This window comes from Salvelinus alpinus, chromosome 10, assembly GCF_045679555.1.
Source record: "Salvelinus alpinus chromosome 10, SLU_Salpinus.1, whole genome shotgun sequence".
Lineage (NCBI taxonomy): Eukaryota > Metazoa > Chordata > Actinopteri > Salmoniformes > Salmonidae > Salvelinus > Salvelinus alpinus.
Genome location: NC_092095.1, coordinates 39,740,344 through 39,767,555, shown reverse-complemented (window position 1 = coordinate 39,767,555; position 27,212 = coordinate 39,740,344). Strand labels below are relative to the sequence as shown.

Genomic DNA, 27,212 nt, shown 5'->3' with positions numbered 1-27,212 from the left:
TGGAGGCTTCGTGCCATGGATCATAGCTGGAAGCTTCGTGCCATGGATCATAGCTGCAGGCAACGGGCCACGGATCATCACTGGAGGCTTCGTGCCATGGATCATCACTGGAGGCTCCGGGACATGGATTATCACTGGAGGCTTCATACGTGGAGCCGGAACAGGTCTCACCGGACTGAGGAGACGTACTGGAAGCCTGGTGCGGGGAGCTGCCACAACACGTCCTGGCTGGATACCCACTCCAGCTCGGTGAGTGTGGAGAGCTGGCACGGGACGCACTGGGCTATGAAGGCGCACTGGAGGCATAGTGCGTAGAGCCGGCGCAGGATATGCTGGGCCGTTGAGGCGCACTGGAGGTCTGGAGCACAGAGCTGGTACAACGCGTCCTGGCTGAATCCCCCTGTAGCACGGCAAGTGCGGGGTGCTGAAACAGGCCGCACTGGGCTGTGCTGGCTAACTGGGGATACCGTGCATAGAGCTGGCGCAGGATATCCTTGACCGAAGAGACGCACCGGAGGCCAGGAGCGCTGAGCCGGCATAATCCGCCCTGGCTGAATGCCCACTCTAGCACGTCAACTGCGGGGAGCTGGTACAGAGCGCACCGGGCTATGAATGCGAACAGTTCAGTCAGGCACAGATACTAAACGGAAAACAACACCCCACAGAACCCAAATGGAAATTGACAACTTATATACGATAGACAGCTACCTCTGATTGGGAACCACACTATGCAAAAACAACAAAGAAATAGATAACATAGATTCTCCCACCCGAGTCACACCCTGACCTAACCAATCATAGAGAATAAATAAGGATCTCTAAGGTCAGGGCGTGACATAGGTGCATTTGATTGAATCCCTATTATCAAAAAAAATATGTTCATGCTGTTTAGGAAACATATTTATGAAACCTTATGGCATATTACAGTACACACAGTACCTTTAGAAAGTTTTTGAATTGTGGTGGCATTTGGGTATGGCAAAAAATAAAGAAAAAATGTTTAGCACATTTTTCCTAGATTTTGTCAAACTTAAATGCATCTAGTAACACCAATGATGGTCACACCAATGCTACATTTGAGGTAAATTTAGATTTTGGGAAATAGAGGCCACATATTCTCAAAGCTAAGGCCATTAATCCATGAAACATATATGATTCATCATTTTTCTCACAATGTAATTGTAATTTCCCTTTATTGACATTGAGTAACACCAAGTGACACTTGGATTTAGAAACCCCAAATGATAAATGGAATCCTAAAATGTATGACAAACTAAAAGGGTGCAATTATGCAAGAATTGTAGTTAATATAGACCCCTCCCCCGGTAACAGTTTGCCACTGGAGGGAATGCTCAAGGTCTTTGTGTATCTTTGTAATGAATGATTTTTAAGGTGGTAACACCAATGACATAAAACTGAGAGATGCATTTTATATTTGTAAAGAAAAAGTAGGTGTTTCAAAAGCCTTCTTTGTTTTTTATTGATCTATACTATATATGAAATACTCTTGTTTACTTTCTAGTGTTCAAAATAATAGATAGATATCGCTAAATTCCCAAAACATGTCACTAAAACTCTACTCGGTCAGTACTGGGACAAGCGAATTAAGCAGAAACATTTATGATGTGTAACTATTTTTCATTTTAAAGTGTTTTTCATGGTTCCAAAGGTGAAGATCTGAAAATGCCTCCGCAGTTCAAGAACAACCCATAGGCCTCTATTACGTCAGCATCCAAACGTCATAGACTGGTAAAGTGTGACTTCACTGTGCTGACTAGGCTAGCTACACATAAAACTTATAATCAAACTACCTCACTAAATATAATGGAAAATACATTGACCTTAGATATAGGTCTCTCCCACTTCACAGCACTGATATCACACCATAACTAATGTTGCATAGTACTGACGTGGTGCTTGGAATATTAATGCAGAATTTTTGGCTACAAACGACATGGACGATTCATAGTGTGCCATATTACCGCCTGTGTGTCCAAAATGGCACCATATTCCTTTTATAGTACACTACTTTTGACCAGATATAATAGATTATATAGGGAATAGGGTGCCATTTGGGATACGGACTAAAGTCTAAAGGTAATGGCCAGTGACAGTGGCACGTCTTTGCAGTCACCTTGGCTTGTCTCTCTGCCCGAATGCATTATTCAGAAAGGCATACTGTAGTATTGGTCGGGTCTCTCAGTAGAGTCAGGAAGCCCCCCTCTTTGTTCTGAAACTACAGCTCCGATTGTGCTTCTAATCAAATGTCTTGGGTGGCTCCAATAATGACATAGTGTTGTTCTACAGATGTAGTATATTCCTGGATAAGGCATCAATTCAATTAAAAAGGAAAGGTAGAATGTTACTTGATTTTTACTCACTGTGGAAATGGGTGTGATATTTACAGTCAGTCAGTTTGGAAAAAATCATCTGGTAAATGACGGTGTACTATTACTGCCATAGACTCCCACATTGTCCATAGCAGTCAGTGTGTCTATCATAAATCAAGACACCATCTTGCTGGAGGAAGAGTAATACTATTACTGCTAATACTATTAGTATTAGCATGAGATGAGAATGTTAGCTAACCATGGAGACTTCATTAGTAACCATGTTGTGTTGCCATAAGGAATGGCACTTCAAAGAGATAAAACATTATTATATTGTAAAACTAATCATGACCAAACCCACAGGTATACTTCAAAGTTTGGACTGCGGCTTGGACTACTGCGGCTTGGACTGCGGCTTGGACTGCGGCTTGGACTGCGGCTTGGACTGCGGCTTGGACTGCGGCTTGGACTGCGGCTTGGACTACTGCGGCTTGGACTGCGGCTTGGACTGCGGCTTGTGCGGTAAGTAGATTATATATTTAGTTAAACTCCTGATTTAACTAAGGGTTATTTGGCTGTCCCCATAGGAGAACAGTTTGAAGAACCCTTTTTGAACCCGAAAGGGTTCTAACTGGAATCAAAAAGAGTTCTCCTATGGGGACAGCCAAATAACCCCTTTGGAACCCTTTTTACAAAGAGTTTACACAAAATGAGGGAATAGGGTGCCATTTTGGGACACATCCATTTGCTATATTGGATTTGATTCCACCCGTTTCAAAATATGCATACAGCGACATTATCGATAATTGTGCTTGCTAAACAAGTAGGAAGTTAATGTTGTGTGTAACCTCAGAGGGAAGAGAGAGAAAGATAGCTGAAATGTAATAAATTGGATGGGGGGAAAAAGAGAACTAATTCAACAAGAGAAAATATGTCCACAAAGGGAGAGTCAAGAGCTGTTGATCATCTTATAAAATACCCCCCCAATAGTTTTGAGCCCCACATTTTTAGCAACACAAAAAATTGCTTTTATAAATTATAAATAAATAAAAAATGGGGGGGCTTGCCTATTTTGAATGTTATTTTGTCATTAATGCGTGTCACAATATAAAAAATATATATATAATTGAGTTAATAAAGCAGCATGCAATCATGGTCTCTTTTTTGTTTTCTTGAGTAAGGCAGCTCCAAAATGCAGATGTTTCAGCCTAGCTCAGTGCTTTCTGTGGTGGGGCAAGCCAGCAGAAAATAGGAGCTTTGCACCATGATTGGCTCAGTGTTCTGTTACTCATGGGGACACTACGTCACAAGGCTAAGTCCTTAGTAAGTGTAGACATCGAACATTTAAGCCCTTTGGGTCCTGCCATAGAGTTACATTAGAAGAGCCCTTCCAAGAAGGCTCAAGATCATTGGCCACAGATAAAATGGCGTCAAATCCGTTGTAAGTACAGTAGCTTTTATTGGAGATGTAAACATCTTACTTTCAAAATCTTAGCTAGCAGTCATCATAAATCTAATCGACAATATACTGGCTAATCCTTTTTAATCCTTGTCATAGGAAGATAAATAATTAAGAGAAATTATAGATAAAGCGTATCGGTGCTCATCGGCCATTGGACATAAAAATTACACAACAAGTTGGAAATTGCAAATTCAACAATGAGTAGTTTGGAAGGAATCAGAAGTCACGGATCCCCTCGTACTGCTGCTCATTCTGGTCACCATTTCCAGAGGTCGACGTCACCGGCCTTCTAGGTTGCACTGAACTGTCATTACGCACACCTGGTTCCAATTCCTCACTGGTTGTGTTTGTATAAATGTGCCCTTTGTTTCCCCAATTGGGTTGTCGATTATTGTTCCCATGACCGTTGGTCGTGTGAGTACCTATGCGTTGTCTCAGCCTGTGCTGCGTGTTTTGTGCATTGTGTATTACGGGTCTCGCCCCGTGTCGTTCTACGAGGTTTACCCTCACTCTTTTGTTTGGGTACATCCCAGTGTTTTGTATACGTGTTTCTTTTGGGTGTATTAAAAACCCAGATGATGTATTTCTGCGCCTGTCTCCAAATCCTTTATACCAGCGTGACATCCGTGGCTAACTGCAAGCATTGCAAAGCAACCACTAACATTGGCCTGCTATTCAGTGGATAATAATTTGGTCTATTTTCACCCCTTAATTTCGCCTACTGTTCTAACTTGGTGGTGCACATGTAGCCTATAACCTGTTTTTGAGAAATGTAATCATCGAATATTGTGAGAGCTTTCATTGTCTGCTATTATGCCCCCTTTATTTATCCTACGGTTCTGACTTGGTGTACAGCGAGTACACTGTAAGAACGGCCCATGTTCTGAAATTACGGATTGCCTCTTATCCACTTGTCGTCCCCTTATGCCATAGTTTGTACATCTTAATTGTCAGTAGAAACCACATTTGTTTAAGCAAGTCAGCCATATCAGTTATGCTTTTTTAAAAGGTAGTAAATGAGGATGAATTAACTGTTTCGCTGCCAGACAAGACTCCGCTGATAGCCAGGTGTAGCAGTTGTAAGGTGTTGGGACTCTGCTGTTGGAACAGCTTTATGTAGGCCCTAACAGTTTGTGGGCACCATTTGTCACCGTTATAGTCCAATTCATGTATTGTTTAGTGCTGTGTTGTGTAGTGGCTTTGCTGGCAGGCATCCCACTTTTTTTTTGCCACATCAAGATTTACATGCTAAAATCGCCACTGGTTGTAGCTCACGTACAGTTTCCTGTAGTTCATATGTGGCCATGTAAGATTTACAATATGCATCATCTGCTGAATAGCGATGCTACCATATTCCACTGATATGATGTATCATTGTATATTTTATAGAGGGCAAGGCATGATCTATGCACTTATCTATGGAAAAATAGGGAAAAAGTGAGGTGTTTTTGGGGAATTTTTATTAATAAAATAAGTATAAAAATATAAATATAAAACAATATGACTTGGCATTCAAACAACATGAATTCAGTGTGTAACAGTTACCCTACAACGTACACGTCCTTATTACATTGTACACCTATGATGAAATGAATCCACAGTTTGACGAATTAACCTTACCAACCATTCACATGAACATTGTTTGTCAAACAAAGATAGTGAATAGGATATAGTATGTCCATCATGGAAAAACTGTTCATACATGTATCTATTTCAAATGTAATTAGCAGGAAAAGCTATTTTTTTTAAACTTTTTTTCGTGAATATGTTTTCCCATTAAACATTGATAGTATACAAGACTACTATCTCGTTCCTCAGTTACAAAACACATTGTCCACACCATTGTTCACAAAATTTCCTAAAATTCAAAGGCATCTTTACTGATTATACCAAAAACAGTAAAACTGTGAGAAATGTCACCACCAGTATTGAGTGTAATGTTCAAGTCTTGATATCTACTTGACCATTCATATGAATCAATGGATGGGTGGCAGGAAAGTGTGTGAGAGAGATTATTGAGACACAACGTTGATGATGAGCTGCTTTAGTATAGGCCTAATTGTGATCTAGGTTTCTCTCGCCGTGTCCTTCCCTATATACATATCTGCTAGTTTTTTGAACGGGGGTCCCCAGTTGCTGAGGTAATCGTACTCCTGGTCCCCCTCCACACATCCAGACTCCAGGGAGCTGAGGGACTCGGCTAGCGAGCCGCTCCCCTCATAGGCGTAGGTGGCCAGGGAGTCGTAGGGCGGCGCGGTGGGGTCCGAGTCGTTCTCGTGGAGTCTCCCATGAATGAATTCTCTGACGTCGGCGTTATCCTTTATAGGTGATGTCCTCTGGAAGGGAAATAGCATCTCTGGGATGATATCCCTGCGCAGCTTGTTAGCGTCCATCACCTCTGGGTTGCGCAGCGTGCCAATATCAAAGGCCTGGGTGTCCTCCTCTCCGCCCCCTTCATCGTTGTAGCTGACGACGTTGTCTCTCACATCCTCTTTGGAGATGATCAGAGGTTCCTTCTTCCTCTGCTGCCTCCTCAGGGCAGCGAACAGCACCACGATCACTATAGACAACAAAGAGAGAGAAGAACTTGAGTATGAGATGGGAGAGGAGTCATGTGTCATGCATTAAGGAGACTCAGAAATGCACAGAAGAGAGAAAGACGCATTTGCTATCAGTGATAAATCCGCTGCACTGCCACGGGCACTCACCTCCTTTTATTAAAGATTCAGCAGAAAAGATTTTCTTTCTCTTTTCCGCTTAACTTCACATTCACTGTAGAAAAGCTGTAGCACTTGAAAGAGTGCCTCCTTTTTTTCTCTCTCAAGTCAGACTACACTTACACACATGATTAAATGCATCTTACCATATTTTCATTTCTGAGCAGGACTTTTAATCAAAACTTGCCAGCATGAGCAGAAATTTGCATCCAGAGAGTGGCGCTATGAGAGTGTGGGATTTTTGTGCGGTACAGCTCATTATTTTCATGAAAAAGGAGCAAAAATAGCTAAAATAATTCCAGCCAGTCAGTGTTACTCCCTCCTCCCCCTCTTCCTCCTCCTCCTCGTTCCACCTCTCAGCAGGTGCTGTAGTGCGCTACCTGCCTCCCACCTAGGTGTTAATTATAAAGCTCTCTCTGCAGGAGGGGCTCTTTAGAGGCCCTGTGACCAGACCTTTCTGACTGACCCATGCTGTGGTTTTGGGCGGTTTGGGGTGGCGAAGAGGAGGAGAAGCAGGAGGGCAAACCGTTCCAGCTCAGTGCCTACTGCCTGCCTGCCTGTCTGTCGGAGGCATAGTAGAGGTGAATTAGACAGCCTGTCATAGGGGTTCAAGCGAGAACCATTGGATAATGAGCAGATGTCATGATATTTCGCTCAAAAGGCAAGCATGGGGTTCAACCTTCAGCACTTCCAATCTGAGTGAGCCAGAAGCCAGAGCTACAGTTGAGCTCTCTTCAGTGTGAGACAGACAAGTGAAGGGAGACTGTGAGGAGGAACAGGCATGCAGTGGAAGAAATGTCAATACTCAATTTGCTAGCGATGAATCAGTTGCTAGGTGAGGATGCAAACATGATTCTAGTTAAGTGGAGATCATGAAACAGGTGTTTGTGAAAGAAAGATAGCATAAACATGAAGAGGTGAACACATCAATAGATGAGCTGGGTCTCTGCAGTATTGCGTGAGGAGGAAGATTAGCAAACACACTCAGGCACATTAGAACCTGAGTAATATTGTGTATAACACAGGGCTAAGGGCTGTTCTTAGGCACGATGTGAAGTGAAGTACACAAAGAAAACTCAGTGGATATGTATGTTGCCGTTAGGTCACTGTCATGACTTTTAATGGGATAATTGAATTGATCAACATCTTAAATAGGCTCCTCCTATATGATGCTGTTTTGGTGGCACTGGGGTTATGCTTGGCCAAGTGCAGTACCAGGTTCGAAGTCAGTATTTTGGCCATTACTTATTGATATACCCTTGAACATAAGCACTACATATTTTAGCTTTTTGCCATGGAAAATGCTTGCATACAACACAGTTTTGCACTGTGTGCTTTTACAATACTGCATTAGCTCACAAAGGGGGCTGAAGTGGTCCTTTAGGAAGTCAGGAAATAGCATGTGACCTACTTTAGCACGGAAAAACACAAACCTTTTTGTCAAGTGGATATATCCACTAATGAAAGCTTTCATCCCCCTGCACCATTTTCTTGAGGAAACACACTGTATTTACACAAGCAGCCAGCAAAGTATGCCTCAGCGAGTGGTCCTACATTCAACTATCTTTAGTTGAAGAATGATGATGAAAGGAATACACACAAAGAAGAAGGTGTAGAGTCACAGAAGTAGCACAGTGGATTTAAGTGCTGTCGAAGAACTTTGTGGCTACAGACCTGTTCAGCACAGTGCAGTATAGTTATTTGTGGTCCAACACAGTCCAACACAGCCCATAATAATTGCCTCCACTTTGTAATACGTGAATTGGATAGGTGGGTTATACTTTACCGTGTGTTTAGACTTAAGACTAATTGAGTGCTCTGACTCTGATTTGGGCGTCTCCCAAATGGCACCATATTCCCTATAGTTCACTACATTTGAACAAAGCCGTTGAATGTCTGTACCAGTGTAATTAATAGTAATACTTACTCAAGAGGATAATGACACAGAGCAGGATAGCCACCAGGGCTCCAGTGCTCAGCCCGGCAGACAGCAGAGCCTCAGTGTTGCAGGACTGCATGTTCCCCCGGCTGTCGCAGGCACACACATTCACAGTCAAAGTGCTGGTGCTGCTCTGGATAGGGTAGTCATTGTCCGAGATCACCACGGGCAGTAGGTAGGTATTCATCTCACGCCGGCTGAATCCAGCCCTCCGAGTCAGGATCCTGGCTGTGTTATCTAAGGGGTGGATTGCAGAGGAAAGAAATAGAGGATATGAGAAATGAAAGGTAGTTTGTAATGTTTTGAACAAATAGTCCCCCTAAAGCTTGTATCGTTGCAGCTCCATAGGTTACAAAAAAGTACGTAATACATCTCACACCATCACTGTAATAAATTGCTGTAAATGTACAGCAACAAATGTACAGTTAGCTACTGTAATTATATATTACAATACAGTACTGTAAAGAGCAATGTATTTTGGGGGCTCAATGGCACTCCGCTACACTGCTGTAAAATGACATTCAGCCAAAACAGGCCTTTCGCAATATTTCAAATACAATTGTGGGAAAAGACAGATTGGAAAGCAAATGGTTCCTATGGAAAAGAGAAGACTAATCAGCCTGTAGGCTCACCAAATAAACTCAGCAAAAAAAGAAACGTCCCTTTTTCAGGACCCTGTCTTTCAAAAATAATTCTTAAAAATCCAAATAACTTCACAGATCTTCATTGTAAAGGGATTAAACACTGTTTCCCATGCTTGTTCAATGAACCACAAACAATGAATGAACATGCACCTATGGAACGGTCGTTAAGACACTAACAGCTACAGACCGCAGGCAATTAAGGTCACAGTTATGAACACTTAAGACACTAAAGAGGCATTTCTAATGACTCTGAAAAACACCAAAAGAAAGATGCCCAGGGTCCCTGCTCATCTGTGTGAACGTGCCTTAGGCATGCTGTAAGGAGGCATGAGTAATGCAGATGTGGCCAGGGAAATAAATTGCAATGTCTGTGCTGTGAGATGCCTAAGACAGCGCTACAGGGAGACAGTACGGACAGCTGATTGTCCTCGAAGTGGCAACCACATGTAACAACACCTGCACAGGATTGATACATCTGAACATCACACCTGCGGGACAGGTACAGGATGCCTGAGTTACACCAGGAACGCACAATCCCTCCATCAGTGCTCAGACTGTCCGAAGTAAGCTGAATAAGGCTGAACTGAGGGCTTGTAGGCTTGTTGTAAGGTAACAACATCGCCTATGAGCACAAACACCCTGTCGCTGGAACAGACAGGACTGGCAAAAAGTACTCTTCACTGACGAGTCGCGGTTTGTCTCAGCAGAGGTGATGGTCGGATTTGCGTTTATCGTCGAAGGAATGAGCGTTACACCAAGGCCTGTACTCTGGAGTGGGATCGATTTGGAGGTGGAGGGTCCGTCATGGTCTGGGGCGGTGTGTCACAGCATCATCGGACTGAGCTTGTTGTCATTGCAGGCAATCTCAAAGCTGTGCCTTACTGGGAAGACATCCTCCTCCCTCATGTGGTACTCTTCCTGCAGGCTCATCCTGATATGACCCTCCAGCATGACAATGCCACCAGCCATACTGCTCGTTCTGTGCGTGAATTCCTGCAAGACAGGAATGTCATTGTTCTGCCATGGCCAGCGAAGAGCCCGGATCTCAATCCGATTGAGCACATCTGGGGCTGTTGGATCGGAGGGTGAGGGCTAGGGCCATTCTCCCCAGAAATGTCCAGGAACTTGCAGGTGCCTTGGTGGAAGAGTGGGGTAACATCTCACAGCAAGAAGTGGCAAATCTGGTGCAGTCCATGAGATGGAGGACATGGACTGCAGAACTTAATGCAGCTGGTGGCCACACCAGCTACTGACTGTTACTTTTGATTTTGATCCCCCCCTTTGTTCAGGGACATATTATTCCATTTATGTTAGTCACATGTCTATGGAACTTGTTCAGTTTATGTCTCAGTTGTTGAATCTTATTATGTTCATACAAATATTTACACATGTTAAGTTTGCTGAAAATAAGCGCAGTTGACAGTGAGAGGACATTTCTTTTTTTGCCGAGTTTATGTTATGAACTTTTAAATATGCCTATTGAGCGAACAGTATTGTCTTACAAAGTAAAACAAGAGAGAGGATTTTGACAAAAGGGTATCAGCCATCGCCGGTGAGTTAGCTGCGCATCATTGGGTGAGTCAGTGAAACTGGAAAGCTTTTTTAGGACTTAAATGTCCTTCTCATATTGTACAATACACTGTATGTGTCTCCACACACCTAGGCCTAGGCTATTGATGGATTCAAGACAAGATAGTTTTTATTGATCTCAGTTTGTCAGTGTCTAAGTAGGCTGTAATTTCGATTTGTGAGGTATTAAAAACAATTCTGCTAAAATCTTCAATGATATAAAATGATGTAGAATTTCATGAAATCCGGTCATAAAAGGCCAACATTTTTCCGGTTCCTAGGCTACAAACTTTTCCCTCATGTGTGCAACTTCTGCAAGTTCCTCTACCCTAATGCTCTATGCCAGTACGCAAAAGCGACAGTAATGCTATTATAAAGGTGATTTTTTTTTCATGCGTTCTGGTACCTCAAAGCCCCCGAGGTCACCACTGATATGTGTAGGGGACAGATCGGAGAGGCAGTAAAACCCAAACCTTTTATGGTTGTGTGTTTAACTATGTCCTCTTGATCTGTTTTGCCCTGTAGTCACTGCCAGTTTAGAAGCCTTTGATAAGGTCTCTACAAGTGCAAGTAATATAAAACACCAAATATGAATTGGTGTGCTGTAATATATACTGTAATTACATATTCAATGTTAGCAATTGTTGTGATTGTATTACAATACAATTGAACAATGAAGTACTGTATTGCTGTTTGCTCTATATTTACTGAAGTATTATGTAAATGATGGTGCATTGTGGGAAAACATGTGTGAGAGGGGAAATAATCGCTGGCTTATAAACATATTTTGAGGTGTGCCTTGTAAGTGGCTATATTCACCCGTCAGTGAGAATGCTGTACCAACTGAACTGACATGTGGTAGTTGTGACTGATCATTTTAATGTGCATAGGAAACAGATCACAATGGTAACTAGTCTTAAAATGTTACTGATTTGCTAAGATATAGTGGCTTGCAAAAGTATTCACCCCCTTGACATTTTTTCTATTTTGTTGCTTAACCTGGAATTAAAATTTTTGGGGTGGTTTGTATAATTTCACATAAACCACATGCCTACCACTTTGAAGATGCAACATATTTATTATTGTGAAACAAACAAGAAATAAGACAGAAAACTGAAAACTTGAGCGTGCAAAACTATTCACCCCCCCCAAAGTCATTACTTTGTATAGCCAACATTTGCAGCAATTACAGCTGCAAGTCTCTTGGGGTATGTTTCTATAAGCTTGGCACATGTAGGCACTGGGATTTTTGCCCATTCTTCAAGGCAAAACTGCTCCAGCTCCTTCAAGGTGGATGGGTTCCGCTAGTGTACAGCAATCTTTAAGTCATACCACAGATTCTCAATTGGAATGAGTTCTGGGCTTTGACTAGGTCATTCCAAGACATTTAAATGTTTCCCCTTAAACCACTCGAGTGTTGCTTTAGCAGTATGCTTAGGGTCATTGTCCTGCTGGAAGGTGAACCTCCATCCCAGTCTCAAATCTCTGGAAGATTGAAACAGGTTTCCCTCAAGAAATTCCCTATATTTTGCGCCAACCATCATTCCTTCAATTCTGACCAGTTTCCCAGTCCCTGCCGATGAAAAACATCCCCACATGATGCTGCCACCACCATGCTTCACTGTGGGGATGGGGTACTCGGGGTGATGAGAGGTGTTGGGTTTGCGCCAGACATAGCGTTTTCCTTGATGGCCAAAAAGCTAAATTTTAGTCTCATCTGACCAGAGTACCTTCTTCCATATGTTTGGGAGTCTCCCACATACCTTTTTGCGAACACCAAATGTGTTTGCTTATTTTTTCTTTAAGCTTTTTTTCTGGCCACTCTTCCGTAAAGCTGTGTACAGCTTAAAGTGGTCCAATGGACAGATACTCCAATCTCCGCTGTGGAGCTTTGTAGCTCCTTCAGGGTTATCTTTGGTCTCTTTGTTGCCTCTCTGATTAATGCCCTCCTTGCCTGGTCTGTGAGTTTTGGTGGGCAGCCCTCTCTTGGCAGGTTTGTTGTGGTGCCATATTCTTTCCATTTTTTATAGTGGATTTAATGGTGCTCTGTGGGATGTTCAAAGTTTCTGATATTTTTTTATAACCCAACCCTGATCTGTACTTCTCCACAACTTTGTCCCTGACCTGTTTGGAGAGCTCCTTAGTCTTCATGGGGCAACTTGCTTGGTGGTGCCCCTTGCTTAGTTGTGTTAGACTATGTGGCCTTTCAGAACAGGTGTATACATATTCAGATCATGTGACTGATCATGTGATACTTAGATTCATCACAGTTGGACTTTATTTAACAAATTATTTGACTTCTTTAGGTAATTGGTTGCACCATATCTTATTTATGGGCAAAGGTGGTGAATACATATGCACACACTGTCACGCTCTGACCTTAGATATCTCTGTTTTCTTTATATTTTGGTTAGGTCAGGGTGTGACGAGGGTGGGTATGCTAGTTTTTGTATGTCTAGGGGTTTTGTAGGTCTAGGTATTTGTATGTATATGGTGGCCTGATATGGTTCCCAATCAGAGGCAGCTGTTTATCGTTGTCTCTGATTGGGGATAATATTTAGGTAGCCATTTTCCCTTTTGTGTTCGTGGGTTCTTGTTCTGTGTTTAGTTGCCTGTCTGTACTATTCATATAGCTTCACGTTTCGTTTTGTTATTTTTGTTAGTTTGTTCAGTGTTCATTCTTTAATAAATAGAATGTACGCATACAACGCTGCGCCTTGGTCCGATTCATACGACGAACGTGACAGAAGAACCCACCATAAATGGACCAAGCAGCGTGTTCAGGAGGAATGGACCTGGGAGGAGATTTTGGATGGAGCAGGGCCCTGGTCGCAGGCTGGGGAGTATTGCCTTCCGAAGGAGGAAATAGAAGCAGTGGAAGCGAAATGGCGATATTACGAGGAGTTATACCAACGGGGTAGGCCACAGAAACCCCAATACTTTTTTGGGGGCGGAGGCACATGGAGCAGGCGGCGGAGCCGAGGAGCGAACCAGAGCCACTCAGGGAGTCAGATGAGGAGTTCGACGCAAGATTCCGGAGAGAGGTGCTAGCATTGAGAGCGCTGCAGAGCGGGCGTGCTGAGGTGCGTGTCATCAGCCCGGTGTCACCTGTACCGGTCCCACGCATCAGGTCTCCAGTGCGCATTCATAGCCCAGTGCGTCCTGTGCTAGCTTCCCACACTTGCCGGGCTGGAGTGAGCATCCAGTCAGGAAGGGTGGTGCTTCCTCTCCGCACTCGTCCTGAGGTGCGTGTCATCAGCCCTGTGCCACCTGTACCGGTCCCACGCATCAGGTCTCCAGTGCGCCTCCACAGTCCAGTACGTCCTGTGCCTCCTCTCCGCACTCGCCCTGAGGTGCTTGTCATCAGCCCGGTACCACCTGTACCGGTCCCATGCATCAGGTCTTCAGTGCGCCTCCACAATCCAGTACGTCCTGTGCCTCCTCTCCGCACTCGCCCTGAGGTGCGTGTCATCAGCCTGGTACCACCTGTACCGGCACCACGCATCAGGCCTCCAGTGCGCTTCCACAGTTCAGTACGGCCTGTGCCTCTTCCCCGCACTCGCCCTGAGGTACATGTCCGCAGCCTGGTACCACCAGTTCCGGCACCACGCATCAGGCTTCCAGTGCGCCTCCACAGTCCAGAACTTCCGGCGACAGTTCCCAGTCCAGCGCTTCCGGCGACAGTTCCCAGTCCAGAGCTTCCGGCGACAGTACCCAGTCCAGAGCTTCCGGCGACAGCACCCAGTCCAGAGCTTCCGGCGACAGCACCCAGTCCAGAGCTTCAGGCAACAGTTCCCAGTCCAGAGCTTCCAGCAACGTTTCACAGTCCGGAACCTCCAACGACGGGCCACAGTCCGGAACCTCCAACGACGGGCCACAGTCCGGAACGTCCAACAACGGGCCACAGTCCGGAACCTTCAACGACGGTTCACAGCCGGAACCTCCGCAGATGGTCCACAGTCCGGGGTCTCCGGCGACGATCTCCAGTCCGGGGTTTCCGGCGACGGTCCCCAGTTCGCGGTTTCCGGAGACGGTCACCAGTCCAGGGCCTCCGGCGATGATCCGCAGTCCAGAGCCTCCGGCAATGATCCACGGTCCGATTCTACAAAGGCGGAGGGATCAGCGTAAGGAGAGGGGGCTGCGCCAAGAGGGATGAATACTTTTGCAAGCACTGTATTTTTGTACTCATTGCAAGTTTGGAAGCATTTGTTTAGGCATCTAGAAGTACACGTGATATAAAACAACTAATAATCATATATATGCTGTAATATGCAAATATCTAGCAGACAACTTGCTTGCACCAATCCCATGTAATTACTGTGAAACACAAATATTATGTTTACAGTAGCACTTACTTTCATATAGTAGGCACATTTTACAGTATGTTACTGTAGCATGGCTCTGATATTACATTAACTTCTACAGGATCGGTGTCCCCCCACAGAACGGTTGAGCTAACGTAGGATAATGTGATTAGCATGAGGTTATAAGTAACAAAAACAATTCCCAGGACACAGACATATCTGATATAGGCAGACAGCTTAAATTCATGTTAATCTAACTGCACTGTTCAATTTACAGTAGCTATTATAGTGAAAGAATACTATGCTATTGTTTGAGGAGAGTGCACAATTATGAACTTGAAAATGTATTCATAAACCAATTAGGCACATTTGGGCAGTCTTGATACAACATTTTGAACAGATATGCAATGGTTCATTAGATCAGTCTAAAACTTTCCACATACACTGCTACCATCTAGTGGCCAAAATCTAAATTACGCCTGGGTTGGAATAATACATTATGGCCTTTTTCTTGCATTTGAAAGATAACGGTAATTTTTTTTTTTTTTTTTGTATTATCTTTTACCAGATCTAATGTGTTATATTCTCCTACATTCCTTTCACATTTCCACAAACTTCAAAGTGTTTCCTTTCAATGGAATCAAGAATATGCATATCCTTGCTTCAGGTCCTGAGCTACAGGCAGTTAGATTTGGGTGTGTCATTTTAGGCGAAAATTGAGAAAAGGGTCATATTAACTTAACTTAAAGAACACTGGTGGTAAATTACTGTGAATATTAGAATAACGTACTTGTCACTACCCAGAGGTCGGCAAAGATACATAAAAAAGTATCTTGCAACAAATACATAGAATCTTGAAGACCAATGTATTATTAACTACTAAAGCATTCTCAGTAATGGCTACAGAGATGTTTTACTTACTATGACTGTGATATGTGTTTATTTATCAACCTTAGTTTAATGCACTGACCGTAAGTCGGTCTGGACAAGAGTGTCTGCTAAATGACCAAAATGTGACATGAAAATCCTCAAAGCACACTGCTGGGTATTATTCTAATGAGTTTCACTCTCAAACTATTTGTATTTTGATAAAATGTGGCCTTATTTGGGGTCAGAGCTCATTAGAATAATACCCAGCAGTGTGTATTGCAAGTGTTTATATTTACATTCACATGTACATTTTGGTCATTTAGCAGACACTCTTATCCAGAGCAACGTACAGTCAGTGCATTAAACTAAGGTAGATAAAAAGAGCATATGAATGTAATACTGTGGCAAGTAAAAAATTGTTAACGTTACTTTGTATGTTGTTGTAATTAAGCACGCTACCTGCAAGTCTATCTTTAAAGAGATAGATGGGATGGGCTGAGAAAAACTGAGGGTTGGGATGTGGAATTGGAATTGGAGACAAGTGGGAATGGAGTTGCTGTGTTGGGAGATAGAATGAGGGTCAAAGATAAAAGTTATAAAAAAAGTCTAAATAAAACATAATAAAAAGTACATTCGAATGACACTGAGTGGCAGTGTTTTTACAACTAATGCCAGTTTGCCTGAGGCTGATGCCGTGCAGGTGTTTCAAATTAACACATACAAGAACACACACATACATATAATAGTGCCAGACATGCACACAAACATATACAGTTGGCATTGCTGTTATGATTTTAGTTGTGCTTGATGTCCTTTGTTTTAAATGTATTATTTAGTTTCATTCTTTTTTTGCATTGTTGTTTGCTGTTTTCTTCTGTCTTCTTTTTTCTCGTTAGTTCATTCTCTTGGTTGTTGGTGCATTGGGGGGTTCTTGGGGGTGGGGAATGGAATTAATTGTATTTTAATTTTTCTTCCTGGGGGGGAGTGTGGGAGGGGTCTTGAATGGTTGAGGGACAGCTATTGGGGAACTGTGGGGGGATCTTGGAGGGTTCGGGTTCACATTTTTTAGCCTGGTGGTAGATCTGTCAACGTGCCCTTGAGCAGGGCATTGACCCTGAATGCTTCTGTGTGTCGCTCTGAATGGGAATCTGTTGGATGACTGGTATGATGTAGTTGTTGAGCGGCTTCACTGCAAGTATATTGTATGTATCGGATATTCAATAAAACATATATTTTTTAAAGTCTATGTTTAAATTTGAAAATACAAGATGCATGAGTGAATTCAACTATTTCAAAATAAATTATAGGTACTTCAGGCCATTGATATCCAAATGACAAATAAGTCTTGACATATAACAGAAATGTGCTGCCAGTATTGCACTATAAAAATTACAACACATTTTTTTGCAGTGAACAGTATGAACAGATAATGGCCAGATACAAAGCATCATTCACTACTTGTAAATTCTACTAGTCAATAAAGAATTACAGAAGACTAACGTTTACCTTCATTGTCAACGATAGTGAAGTTTGGATTGGAGGAGCTGATGCTGAAGACAAACTTATGTCCAACAAGGGGCTCATCTGTGTCAACCGCACTTATCGTCTGAATCAGCTGTGGATAGTGAAACAAAAAGGCATTCGAAAACACATGTACTTTCTTCAGGCTTTTCCTCAACATTCTTAGTATCATGATGTCTACTTTACCTGTCCTGATTGGACATTTTCACAGACAAATGTCTCGTAATACATGGCAAATTCAGGTGCATTGTCGTTAACGTCCAGGACCTTGATGAACACTGGGACTCGAGTGGTTTGGCGAGGGTTACCTAAACAAGATGTTTGAAGTGTGTTAGCAGGCCCATACAGTAGACCCCTCAAATTTAAATCTGGACCTTGAAGCCAGTTCCGCTGCTTTTAAAAATTTCTTCCCCTCTAATAAGGGACTGATTTAGACCTGGGACACCAGGTGTGTGGAACATAAGCAGATTTTTTTTTTTAAGCATATGTGAACATCTGCAGCTTTTGCATCCCATTTATGTGTCTTTGTCTATTTTCAAAAGTGCATAAATGCCTCTAGCATCAACAATTTGTGTAATAACAAAGGCCACAAAATGTAGCAAACAGGCACAAGATTTTTTGCCAAAAAAGTAATAAAAAGAGGATGTTTATCTTACTTATTTCAGTTGCAACAACAGAGATGTTATGCCATCTTGACATCTCCCTGTCGAGGCCTTTCAGTGTTGTAATGGTGCCGTTAACAGAATCAATGTTGAACAGTCTCTCCAGATCGGTATGGCGGTCAATGGAGTATCTGCATAGAGTAATACAAATACATCATGTTTGATTGTGTAAAAATGTCCCTAATGTTAATTGACCCATACTAATCGAGACATGATTCAAATCAAATTAATCATATGGACATGATGTTTTGCCCCAGACATAAAGCTGTAGTTCTTGTCTCCTGTGATAAATTCCATCAATATCATTCATTATGTTAGAGCAAAACACAGTCTATTAAAGTCTATTAAAAAATACACTACAAATTACCAAATGTTGGCCCGCAAGTATGTATCATTCCTCTCCTTCTATTTCCTTGGTCAGGAAATAATGAATACTTCTATAATGCTGTCTCATTTATCATTGTCAACTTATATATTCTACTGACATTCCTCATTGTGCTGCACGAGCAGAGACTGGCATGTCTCCATGTTTGAGAGAGAGACGGACGGACGGAGAGATGGACGGACAGACAGACAGATGGGCAGGTAGATACACAGAGACAACAGACAGACAAATACACAGACAGACAGGCGCCATATGTGTGGAACAGCGCAGTGTGAATCGATAGAGCAAATTAGGCTCATTCACTTTGACTTGGTGCCGCTACCACACTGGGCTAGCTTACATAATTCTGTGGAAATAAACAGTGTCTGTATTCTCTTCACAGTGCCGTCAACAAGGAGGGACCCATCAATAATTTGCTTTTCTTCCAACCACCCTCTCTCCACACTGACACTCGGATACATTGATGGATTCGATTTAGCAAAGCGAACCACATTTCCACCCCCAAAAATGTAATGGTTGTTATAGACTTATTACCACACCAGGAATTGTTTATTTCTATTGCTACCTTGGTTTCTTACACAATAATAGTCCATTAGGTTATGAAACAATCAAATTACCTAAATTAAAAGAGCTTTATTCAGCAAGGGAACATCTATAAACAATCAGTAAGTCAACTAATCAGCCAACTACATGTAGTCAATCAATCAATCAATCAATCAACCAATGAAATCCTGTGGATTATCTGAATTTATAACAAAGATGCTGAGCCAGATCAGTTCAATGTATGTTCTGAGTCTCAACTGGCACCATATTACCTATAAGGTGCACTCTTTTGACAATAGGGAATAGGGTGCAATTTGACATGCAGACACAATGACTTACTTGACTGGGTTGTTGTCAGCATCGGGGTCCCTGGCAGACACCACACCAACAAAGCTGCCAGCGGCTGTGTCCTCGTGCACCTCAATGATATAAGGGTTCCTGCTAAACACTGGTGGCTCATCCACATCCTCTATCGTCACCCGCACCATGGCGTCATCTTTGAAAGGAGGGTTTGGACTGTACATGAACCTGGGGTCCAGATAGGTGTTAGTCACCTCCACTTTGAATGAGTACGTCCTTTGTTTCTCATAATCCAGTTTCTATGAAGAAAATGAAAAAGATAAATTATCAATAATTATTCAATATAATTAATTTACTATCATAACTGAAAGAAAACTGAAAGTTGATGCTTAAGTTGAAAAACTTGGTCGATTATTGGTTGAAATAAAAACTAGTAAATGAGTAAAGCGGAGCTCCACTACTTATCTCCTTACGGCTTTATACCTACTGTATCTATGAGTTTCTTTATATCTTTTTTGTGCACCTTCAGATATAAAGGACTGCTATCAGGGTGTCATTTTTAATCTGAGCCTATGTATACAGTATGTACGCCCCGTCCTCTTTTCACTTAGGCTCTCCAATTTGCATAATTGGCCGAGGCTCTGAAAAGTATGGCCCTGGCTAAGAAAAGAAAAGCTAAACCTGGATTTCAAAAGTCTCAAAGGCTCTTTATACAAACTCCCAGGAGGAATAAGGGTCTCTTGACAGTGAACAGAATTAAGTACTTTCATGAAGATGATAATAATAGAAGATGGGTTTAGTTTAGAGAGAGGATAACTCTCTACATACACAAAGTGGTATCTTGTGATTTGAAGCAGTTGGGTCATAAGTGATTAAAACATGAGAGCATTGTACTGGACGTTTAGGGCCTACCTTTTTTACCCTGATAACGCCCTCCTGTGTGTTTTGGTCCGAGATGATAGTGAACATATCCTGTCCGTCTCGGTCGACGATGCTATACTGCATCTCAGCATTCCGCCCCACGTCCGCATCATTAGCCTTGATCCGACCTATGGCTGCTCCTACATCAGCCGACTCCAGAGTGCTCAGACGAAACGTATCTGTGGAGAAGAAGAAAATACGATTACAAAAAATTGAATAGAAACAGAATAAGCACTGGAGTTTTATCCCCCAGATTCTTTGCACTCTGGGACGATGTGATTTGATGTGTATTTTTAAATGTCTGTTTATCTACGTCTCCTGGGGGAGAAGTATATATAAAATGTACTCCACTTTCAGCTTCAATTAAGTAGCGCAGATTTTTTATAGAGTTTGTCTTGTGTAGAAATGTTCCGGTTTGTTTTGTCATTAGTTGTGGGACTCATTCAGAAAGGATTATTATGTAAAGATTGTTCCCTTTTCGACTCTGATGCCAGTCCTACCCGTAGGCTACGCACATAGCACAATATCTGCCTTTTAACTGGCAAAGTTTCGGTATAGTTGTAGAAAATGGGTTATTAGTTATGTCATAACACATTACTCAAAACCAGCTTTTGACAGAGGTCATATCAACACTGACTTGAGAAAGAGCTCACAGGATATCGTCGATGCAAGCCAGATTAACAATTGTCGTCTCAGTTCAAAAAAATGTGCACAGTGATAGCGAAAAGAAAGCACATAGAAAGCTACATGTACAGCACTTTTTGTCTCCACGAAAAACAGAATATCAACAAAGATGAGAAGAGAGAAGGTCTCTTACGGTTAGCAAAGCGCGGTGGGCTGTCATTCTCATCAGAGAGGGTAATGCTGACTGTGGTGGTCCCTGATAACCCACCCATCTGGCCAGCCATATCTTTAGCCTGGATCACAACCTGGTAGTTCTCCTTGGTCTCCCTGTCCATGTTAGGCAGGGCTGTTCTAATCGTGCCTGAATGAGAAAATAGACTATTATCAGTATGACTGGTCAGGTTTAACTTGAGATTAAAATCATTTACAAGGACAATATCTACTTTATTTAGACGAAATACATTTGAATTGCCAGTCCTCAATGGTATATGTGCAATATATCACAAGAATGTTGTAGTTATCAAAAGAAGGTATCAAAAGCCGAACACTACTGTAAAGTGCTAAATATAACCTAAAAGGATTCTTCGGCTGTCCCCATAGGAGAACCCTTTTTGGTTCCAGGTAGAACCGTTTTGGTTCCAAGTAGAACCCACTTGGGTTCCATGCAGAACCCCTTCCACAGAGGGTTGTACATGGAACCCAAAACGGTTCTACCTGACACTGAAAAGGGTTATCCTATGGGGACAGCCGATGAACCCCAAGAGTGTATATTAACACACCAAGCCATTGAGTTCACAGCAGCCATTGTATTCACCCACTATTAAAATATCCTTTATTGATGTCATCTGACTAACATAGAGATAGAGAGGAAAATTAAACAAACACCCCATACTGAGTGCTGTTGGGTCTCTGTTTGCAGAGTAGAGGAGGAGAGATAATATGCACACATGATGGCTTCTTTCAAGTGTTTGCATGCCCATTGTGGGTGTTGTGATTAGATTACCATTGTCTGAATCCACGGAGAAATATGGTTGACCCTGTAGAATACTGTACACAAGCTTGGCACTGTTCCCGTATGTTTGATCATCAGCATCTGCCGCGGTGACTTGAATAACTGATGTGCCTGTGGAGGAGAAGATAGAGACCTTACAATACATAGCAAAGTATAGATAATGCACAAATTATATAATTTGGTGGGTGCTATTTGTCCTATTTCACACATGTACAAGTGTGCATTAGTATGCAATTGGAAATGTGTTTCTTCCATATCCCAACTCTCCCTGAGATACCCTCGGAGAGTGGTGCACGGCCATGGTCTGCCATTATTAACGGCGACCCTGGAGCAATTAGTGTTAAGTGCCTTGCTCAAGGATACATCAACATATTTTCCCCAGTTATTGGCCCAACACTCTACCCGCTAGGCTGCCCTATCTCTGCATCCAACATAATGCACATTCATACATCCACGAAAATGTACATAGCTATACAGAGCAATTACTAGGAATGATCTAGCATGAATATAATAAAGTAACTATAAGCACAATAACATTTTACAAAATCATTTGAAATGCGATCCAGCTCAAAGGGAGGTAGACGTCGTGTGAGGCATTGCAATTTATGTTGCACAGGACCTAGTTAACCTTGTCTTTGGAAATATGAACAACACACTGCTCTTGTCGTTATAAATATAGCTAAAAACATTTCCACAGAATGCATAATAGTCATCAATGAAAGGGAAGTAATTTGAGCTGAAATGATTCAAGCTCTGCTAAGGGTTTTTTTGGGGCAAAAAATGTCATTTTTGTTCTAATACTAAGCCTCTAGGGGCTGGTTTCCCAGATACAGTCCTAGACAAAAACTCATGTTCAACTGATATTCTCAATTGAAAGTGCCACTTAGTCCAAGAGTAGTCTATATCTATGTCTGGGAAACTGGCCCCTAGTGTGTGGGTTCATAGCCCTTTGATGTACTTACATTTACAGCCACTGCTCAGATTATGTTAGCATCCCAAGTGGCATCCTTTTCCTTATGTAGTGCACTATAGGGAATAGGGTGCCATTTGGAATGCATTTGTCCTTGGCATTCTGGAGACCTCTGTAACGTCCTGGCTAAGTCTGACTGTCTTCAAGCATACTAATGACTGCAGGAACAGCTGTCTGCAATGAGTACATGAAAGGGAGCTACCTGCTGACTCTTCACAGATGCCTGCTCTGACAAACCAGTTTGCACCCTCTAAACACATGGGATGCATTCCTATGGGCCCTGGTCAAAAGACGTGCACCAGGGAAAGAGTGCCATTTGGGATACAACCATGGGCAGTTTGTTAATCTGTTTAGTGAAGCATTGGTGACTGTGACCAATCATTTGTAAATGGCTATGCACTTAACACACAAGAAATCCCATGATAAATGCGTCACTTTTACATTACCGAGGGTATGTATGAATGATTGAATGAACGGAATAACAAATTAATGAAATAATGAATGAAAGAAATGGAAGGATTAATGAATGAATTAACAAACAAATAGAAACTGGAAGCATCGACCTTTGAGGGAAATCTGCCTGTTAGTACAAGTGGTTTACAGTGCTTTTACTGTACAACTTTTACTTATACAGTACACCTTTTCACAGTGCCCAAACCAGAGCTTGTTGAGTCTGATCTTCAATAAAAGTGGTTGGTTACCTCACAGAAAGACATGTATTCAATGCATATTACCAATGCTTCATGTTTTAACCGCAACATCCTCTCTCTGGAGTCAGTCAGCAATTCAATCATTATGTGAACACAATAGAGAACCATTATTTTTCATATTGGCAAGTAAGTTTTAATTCAATGGTGATTACACTTTCTATTAATTTGTAGGCTCATGATTGGAAATTGATTCCAGTTCTCCTGTTTGCATTTTTAAAGATTTGTTGGTATTCATGCCTACTGGTTAATCTATATTATCTGAATTAATTTGAGTGTGATGAAGCAAAACCTACACTTTAATGATAGCTTCAATTTCAACCTTCCACTATTATTATATTGTGGAGTGAATGACATGATTTGATTGATATGCAGTTCATTGGTTATCTCTGCCTCTGTGAACTATATAGGTTTAAGAAAGAATTGTCATTCACATTTCTCCACAGAAATAAAGCATCACAAGAGGACCAACTTACTCACCTACATCAGACATCTCTGGGACACTGGCGAAATAAAGGTCTTTAGAGAACTTTGGCTCATTGTCGTTGATGTCGTGGATCTTGATGTTAAATTCAGTATCAGCCTCCAGTGTCTCATTGGTACTCTTATCCACCACCTTAGCGTGGAGTGTGTATATGGCCCTCTCCTCCCTGTCCAACCTCTTAGTGGCGTGAATGTCACCTGAGTTCTCGTCTATTAAAAACAAGCTTCCCACCCCGTCTCCAGTGAGAATGTACTTCACGTTACCATCGCCTCTGTCCATATTGGAGTGCAGCTGTGGATAGAGAGAAAAGCTGTGTAAGAGTTTTTAATTGAGATGGAGAGAGCATTCAGTGTTAGTCAGGAAATGTGAAATGTACACGAAACTAAAATAACAAATACAGTTGGCATGGTTTACGTAGAACAGATTCAACTTCAAATGGTACCATTCAAACGTTACATCTGCCTTGGATTTGTCTCTCTGGACAGATAGTCATACTGTATATAACCAAGCTAGCTGTCTTGCGATCATGAGCTTGAGATCTTGAGCTCACAATATTGTCCTTGGATACATTCAATCCACAGATATTTGATTTCAGCTATTTATTTACTATTGGCCTCCAATCACCATCCCTCAGAATTTCTGTATATTTGAGAAATGGAAAAACAAGAATGCTAGCTCACAGACTGCTCTAATGAAAATGGTTATTGTTTGTATCGTGTATGGTTCTTGTATGGACCTTACATTCCACCTGTTAAATGACACAAAAATAAAAACATAAACGGTTTCTCAGAGACTGCTCTAAACAAAAATGGTTCATCTTTGGCACAGAACTCTCATCTAGAATATTGTATTCCAGCTGTTTCTTAGGAACATGAGTGTCTGCTTAAAGTGTGTCCTTCAAATTGATTGCAATACATCTTATCCTGATTGTGACTGCCCCCTGAAATTGCCATTTCTAAAGCAGGATGTCCCTGTCTGATCAAAATAGTTATATTCTGTGAGCAATTTCAAACGGACAACCCTTGAGGTGTCATGTATTTCATGTTACAACACAGACACCAATACTGTAACAAGTACTACCCCTTACAAACAAGTCCTACAGGAATCATGCAGGAAGATTCCTTCCTTTCATGTGGCCAGGTAAAAAAAATACAAAAAAATAGGGGAAAAATATCCTACAGTATACTTACAGCAAAAGGCAAAATCTTGATTGGAATGATGTTTGCATCAACTTTTCCTTGAAGCATCAACAGTCACAAAGCACAGACCATTCTTATTTTCATAATTCCATAATTCAAGACTTTGGTTGAAGACCAAAAATAGACAGAAGCTCAATCTGATACCATATGCCAAGTAGCATAAAATCATGTCACTTTGACTCTAAATCCATTTGGCTCCCTAATGTCTTCCGTCTGCGACGTTGCCTTCAGGGCAGATCCTAAAAATAAAGATTTCTAAGGAGATTGGATGACAGAATGAGAAGACTTGTTTCATATTTGATGGGCAATTTGTTTAGCTGAATGGTTACTTCATTCTTAAAGATACTGGCCTTTGCACTTGCATGTTACCATTCTGTGTAGTCCTACAGCATGGATGACCCCCTCCTCTCCCTCTGTGTGAGTTTTCATGAGGTTTCCTCATTCTCAAATCAAACAGAGACCTGGCAGTGTGGTGCCAGGACAACAACCCCTCCCTCAATGTCAGCAAGACAAAGTAGCTGACAGTGGACTACAGGAAAAGGAGGGCTAAACAGGCCGTCATTAACATAGACGGGGCTGAAGTGGAGCGGGTCGAGAGTTGCATGTTCCTTTGTGTCTACATCACCAACGAACTATCATGGTCTAAACACACCAAGACAGTTGTGAAGAGGGCACAACATAATATTTTCCCCCTCAGATCCTCAAAAAGCTCTACAGCTGCACCATCAAGAGCATCCTGACCAGTTGCATCACTGCCTGGTATGGCAACTGTCCGGCATCTTACCATAAGGTCCTACAGAGGGTAATGCATATGGCACAGTACATCACTGGGGCCAAGCTTCCTGACATCCAAGACCTGTATGCTAGGCAGTGTCAGAGGAAGCCCCAACAAATTGTCAGACTCCTGGCACCCAAGTCATAGACTGTTCTCTCTGCTATCGCATGGCAAGCAGTAGAGGAGTGCCAAGTCTAGGACCAAAAGGCTCCTTAAAACTTATTATGGATCAAATCCCTTTAGCGGGATCGATTTGACAACATCCGGTGAAATGGAAGAGCGCCAAATTCAAATTAAATTACTATAAATATTAAACTTTCATGAAATCACACATGCAATACACCAAATTAAAGCTACACTTGTTGTTAATCTAGAGACAGTGTCAGATTTCAAAAAGGATTTACGGCGAAAGCAAACCATGCTATTACCTCAGGACAGCACCCCATCAAACAAAGACAGACAATCATAATTCAACCCGCCAGGAGTGACACAAAACTCAGAAATAAAGATATAATTCATGCCTTACCTTTGACGAGCTTCTTCTGTTGGCACTCCAATATGTCCCATAAACATCACAAATGGTCCTTTTGTTCGATTAATTCCGTCGTTATATATCCAAAATGTCCATTTATTTGGCGTGTTTGATCCAGAAAAACACCGGTTCCAACTCACCCTAAATGACTACAAAATCTCTCATAAGTTACCTGTTAGCTTTGTCCAAACATTTCAAACAACTTTCGTAATACAACTTTAGGTATTTTTTTACGTAAATAATCGATAAAATTTAAGACGGGATAAACTGTGTTCAATACCGGACGAAAACAAAGAAAGCATGTTCCAGGTCGTGCGCACCAAATCATTAGAGTGCACCTGGAGTGACACAGGAAAATAACAGGGCTACTTCTTCATTTCTCTAAAGAAAAACATCAACCAGAAAAACATCAACCAATTTCTAAAGACTGTTGACATCTAGTGGAAGCTATAGGAACGGCAAGAATATTTATATTAAAACCGGCCTTGCCATAGAAACCAATGGAAAACAGATTGACCTCAAAAAAAAAATGCCTGGATGGATTGTGCTCGGGGTTTCGCCTGCCAAATCAGTTCTGTTATACTCACAGACTATATTCAAACAGTTTTAAAAATGTTATAGTGTTTTCTATCCAAATCTACCAATTATATGCATGTCCAAGCTTCCGGGCCTGAGTAGTAGGCAGTTTACTTTGGGCACACTTTTCATCCGGATGTGAAAATAGCACCCCCAAGCCATAATA

General features: G+C 42.0%; 1 protein-coding gene across 2 annotated transcripts in view; it reads right to left on the bottom strand.

Moving 5' to 3' along the window:
• Nucleotides 1-5,235: 5,235 nt before the first annotated feature.
• LOC139532043 (cadherin-10-like) overlaps nt 5,236-27,212 on the bottom strand; it is a 41,522-nt gene continuing 19,545 nt past the window's right edge. The window contains exons 3-12 of one of the 2 annotated variants that reach the window (XM_071329154.1): nt 23,961-24,255; nt 21,795-21,914; nt 20,985-21,152; nt 20,159-20,346; nt 19,286-19,545; nt 18,013-18,149; nt 17,543-17,664; nt 17,342-17,450; nt 8,437-8,685; nt 5,236-6,352 (exon numbers count right to left, since the gene is read on the bottom strand). In XM_071329154.1, coding sequence (XP_071185255.1) covers nt 5,859-6,352; nt 8,437-8,685; nt 17,342-17,450; nt 17,543-17,664; nt 18,013-18,149; nt 19,286-19,545; nt 20,159-20,346; nt 20,985-21,152; nt 21,795-21,914; nt 23,961-24,255 — 2,142 coding nt within the window. In that variant the 3' untranslated portion in view covers nt 5,236-5,858. The other variant, XM_071329155.1, reaches the window with a different exon arrangement.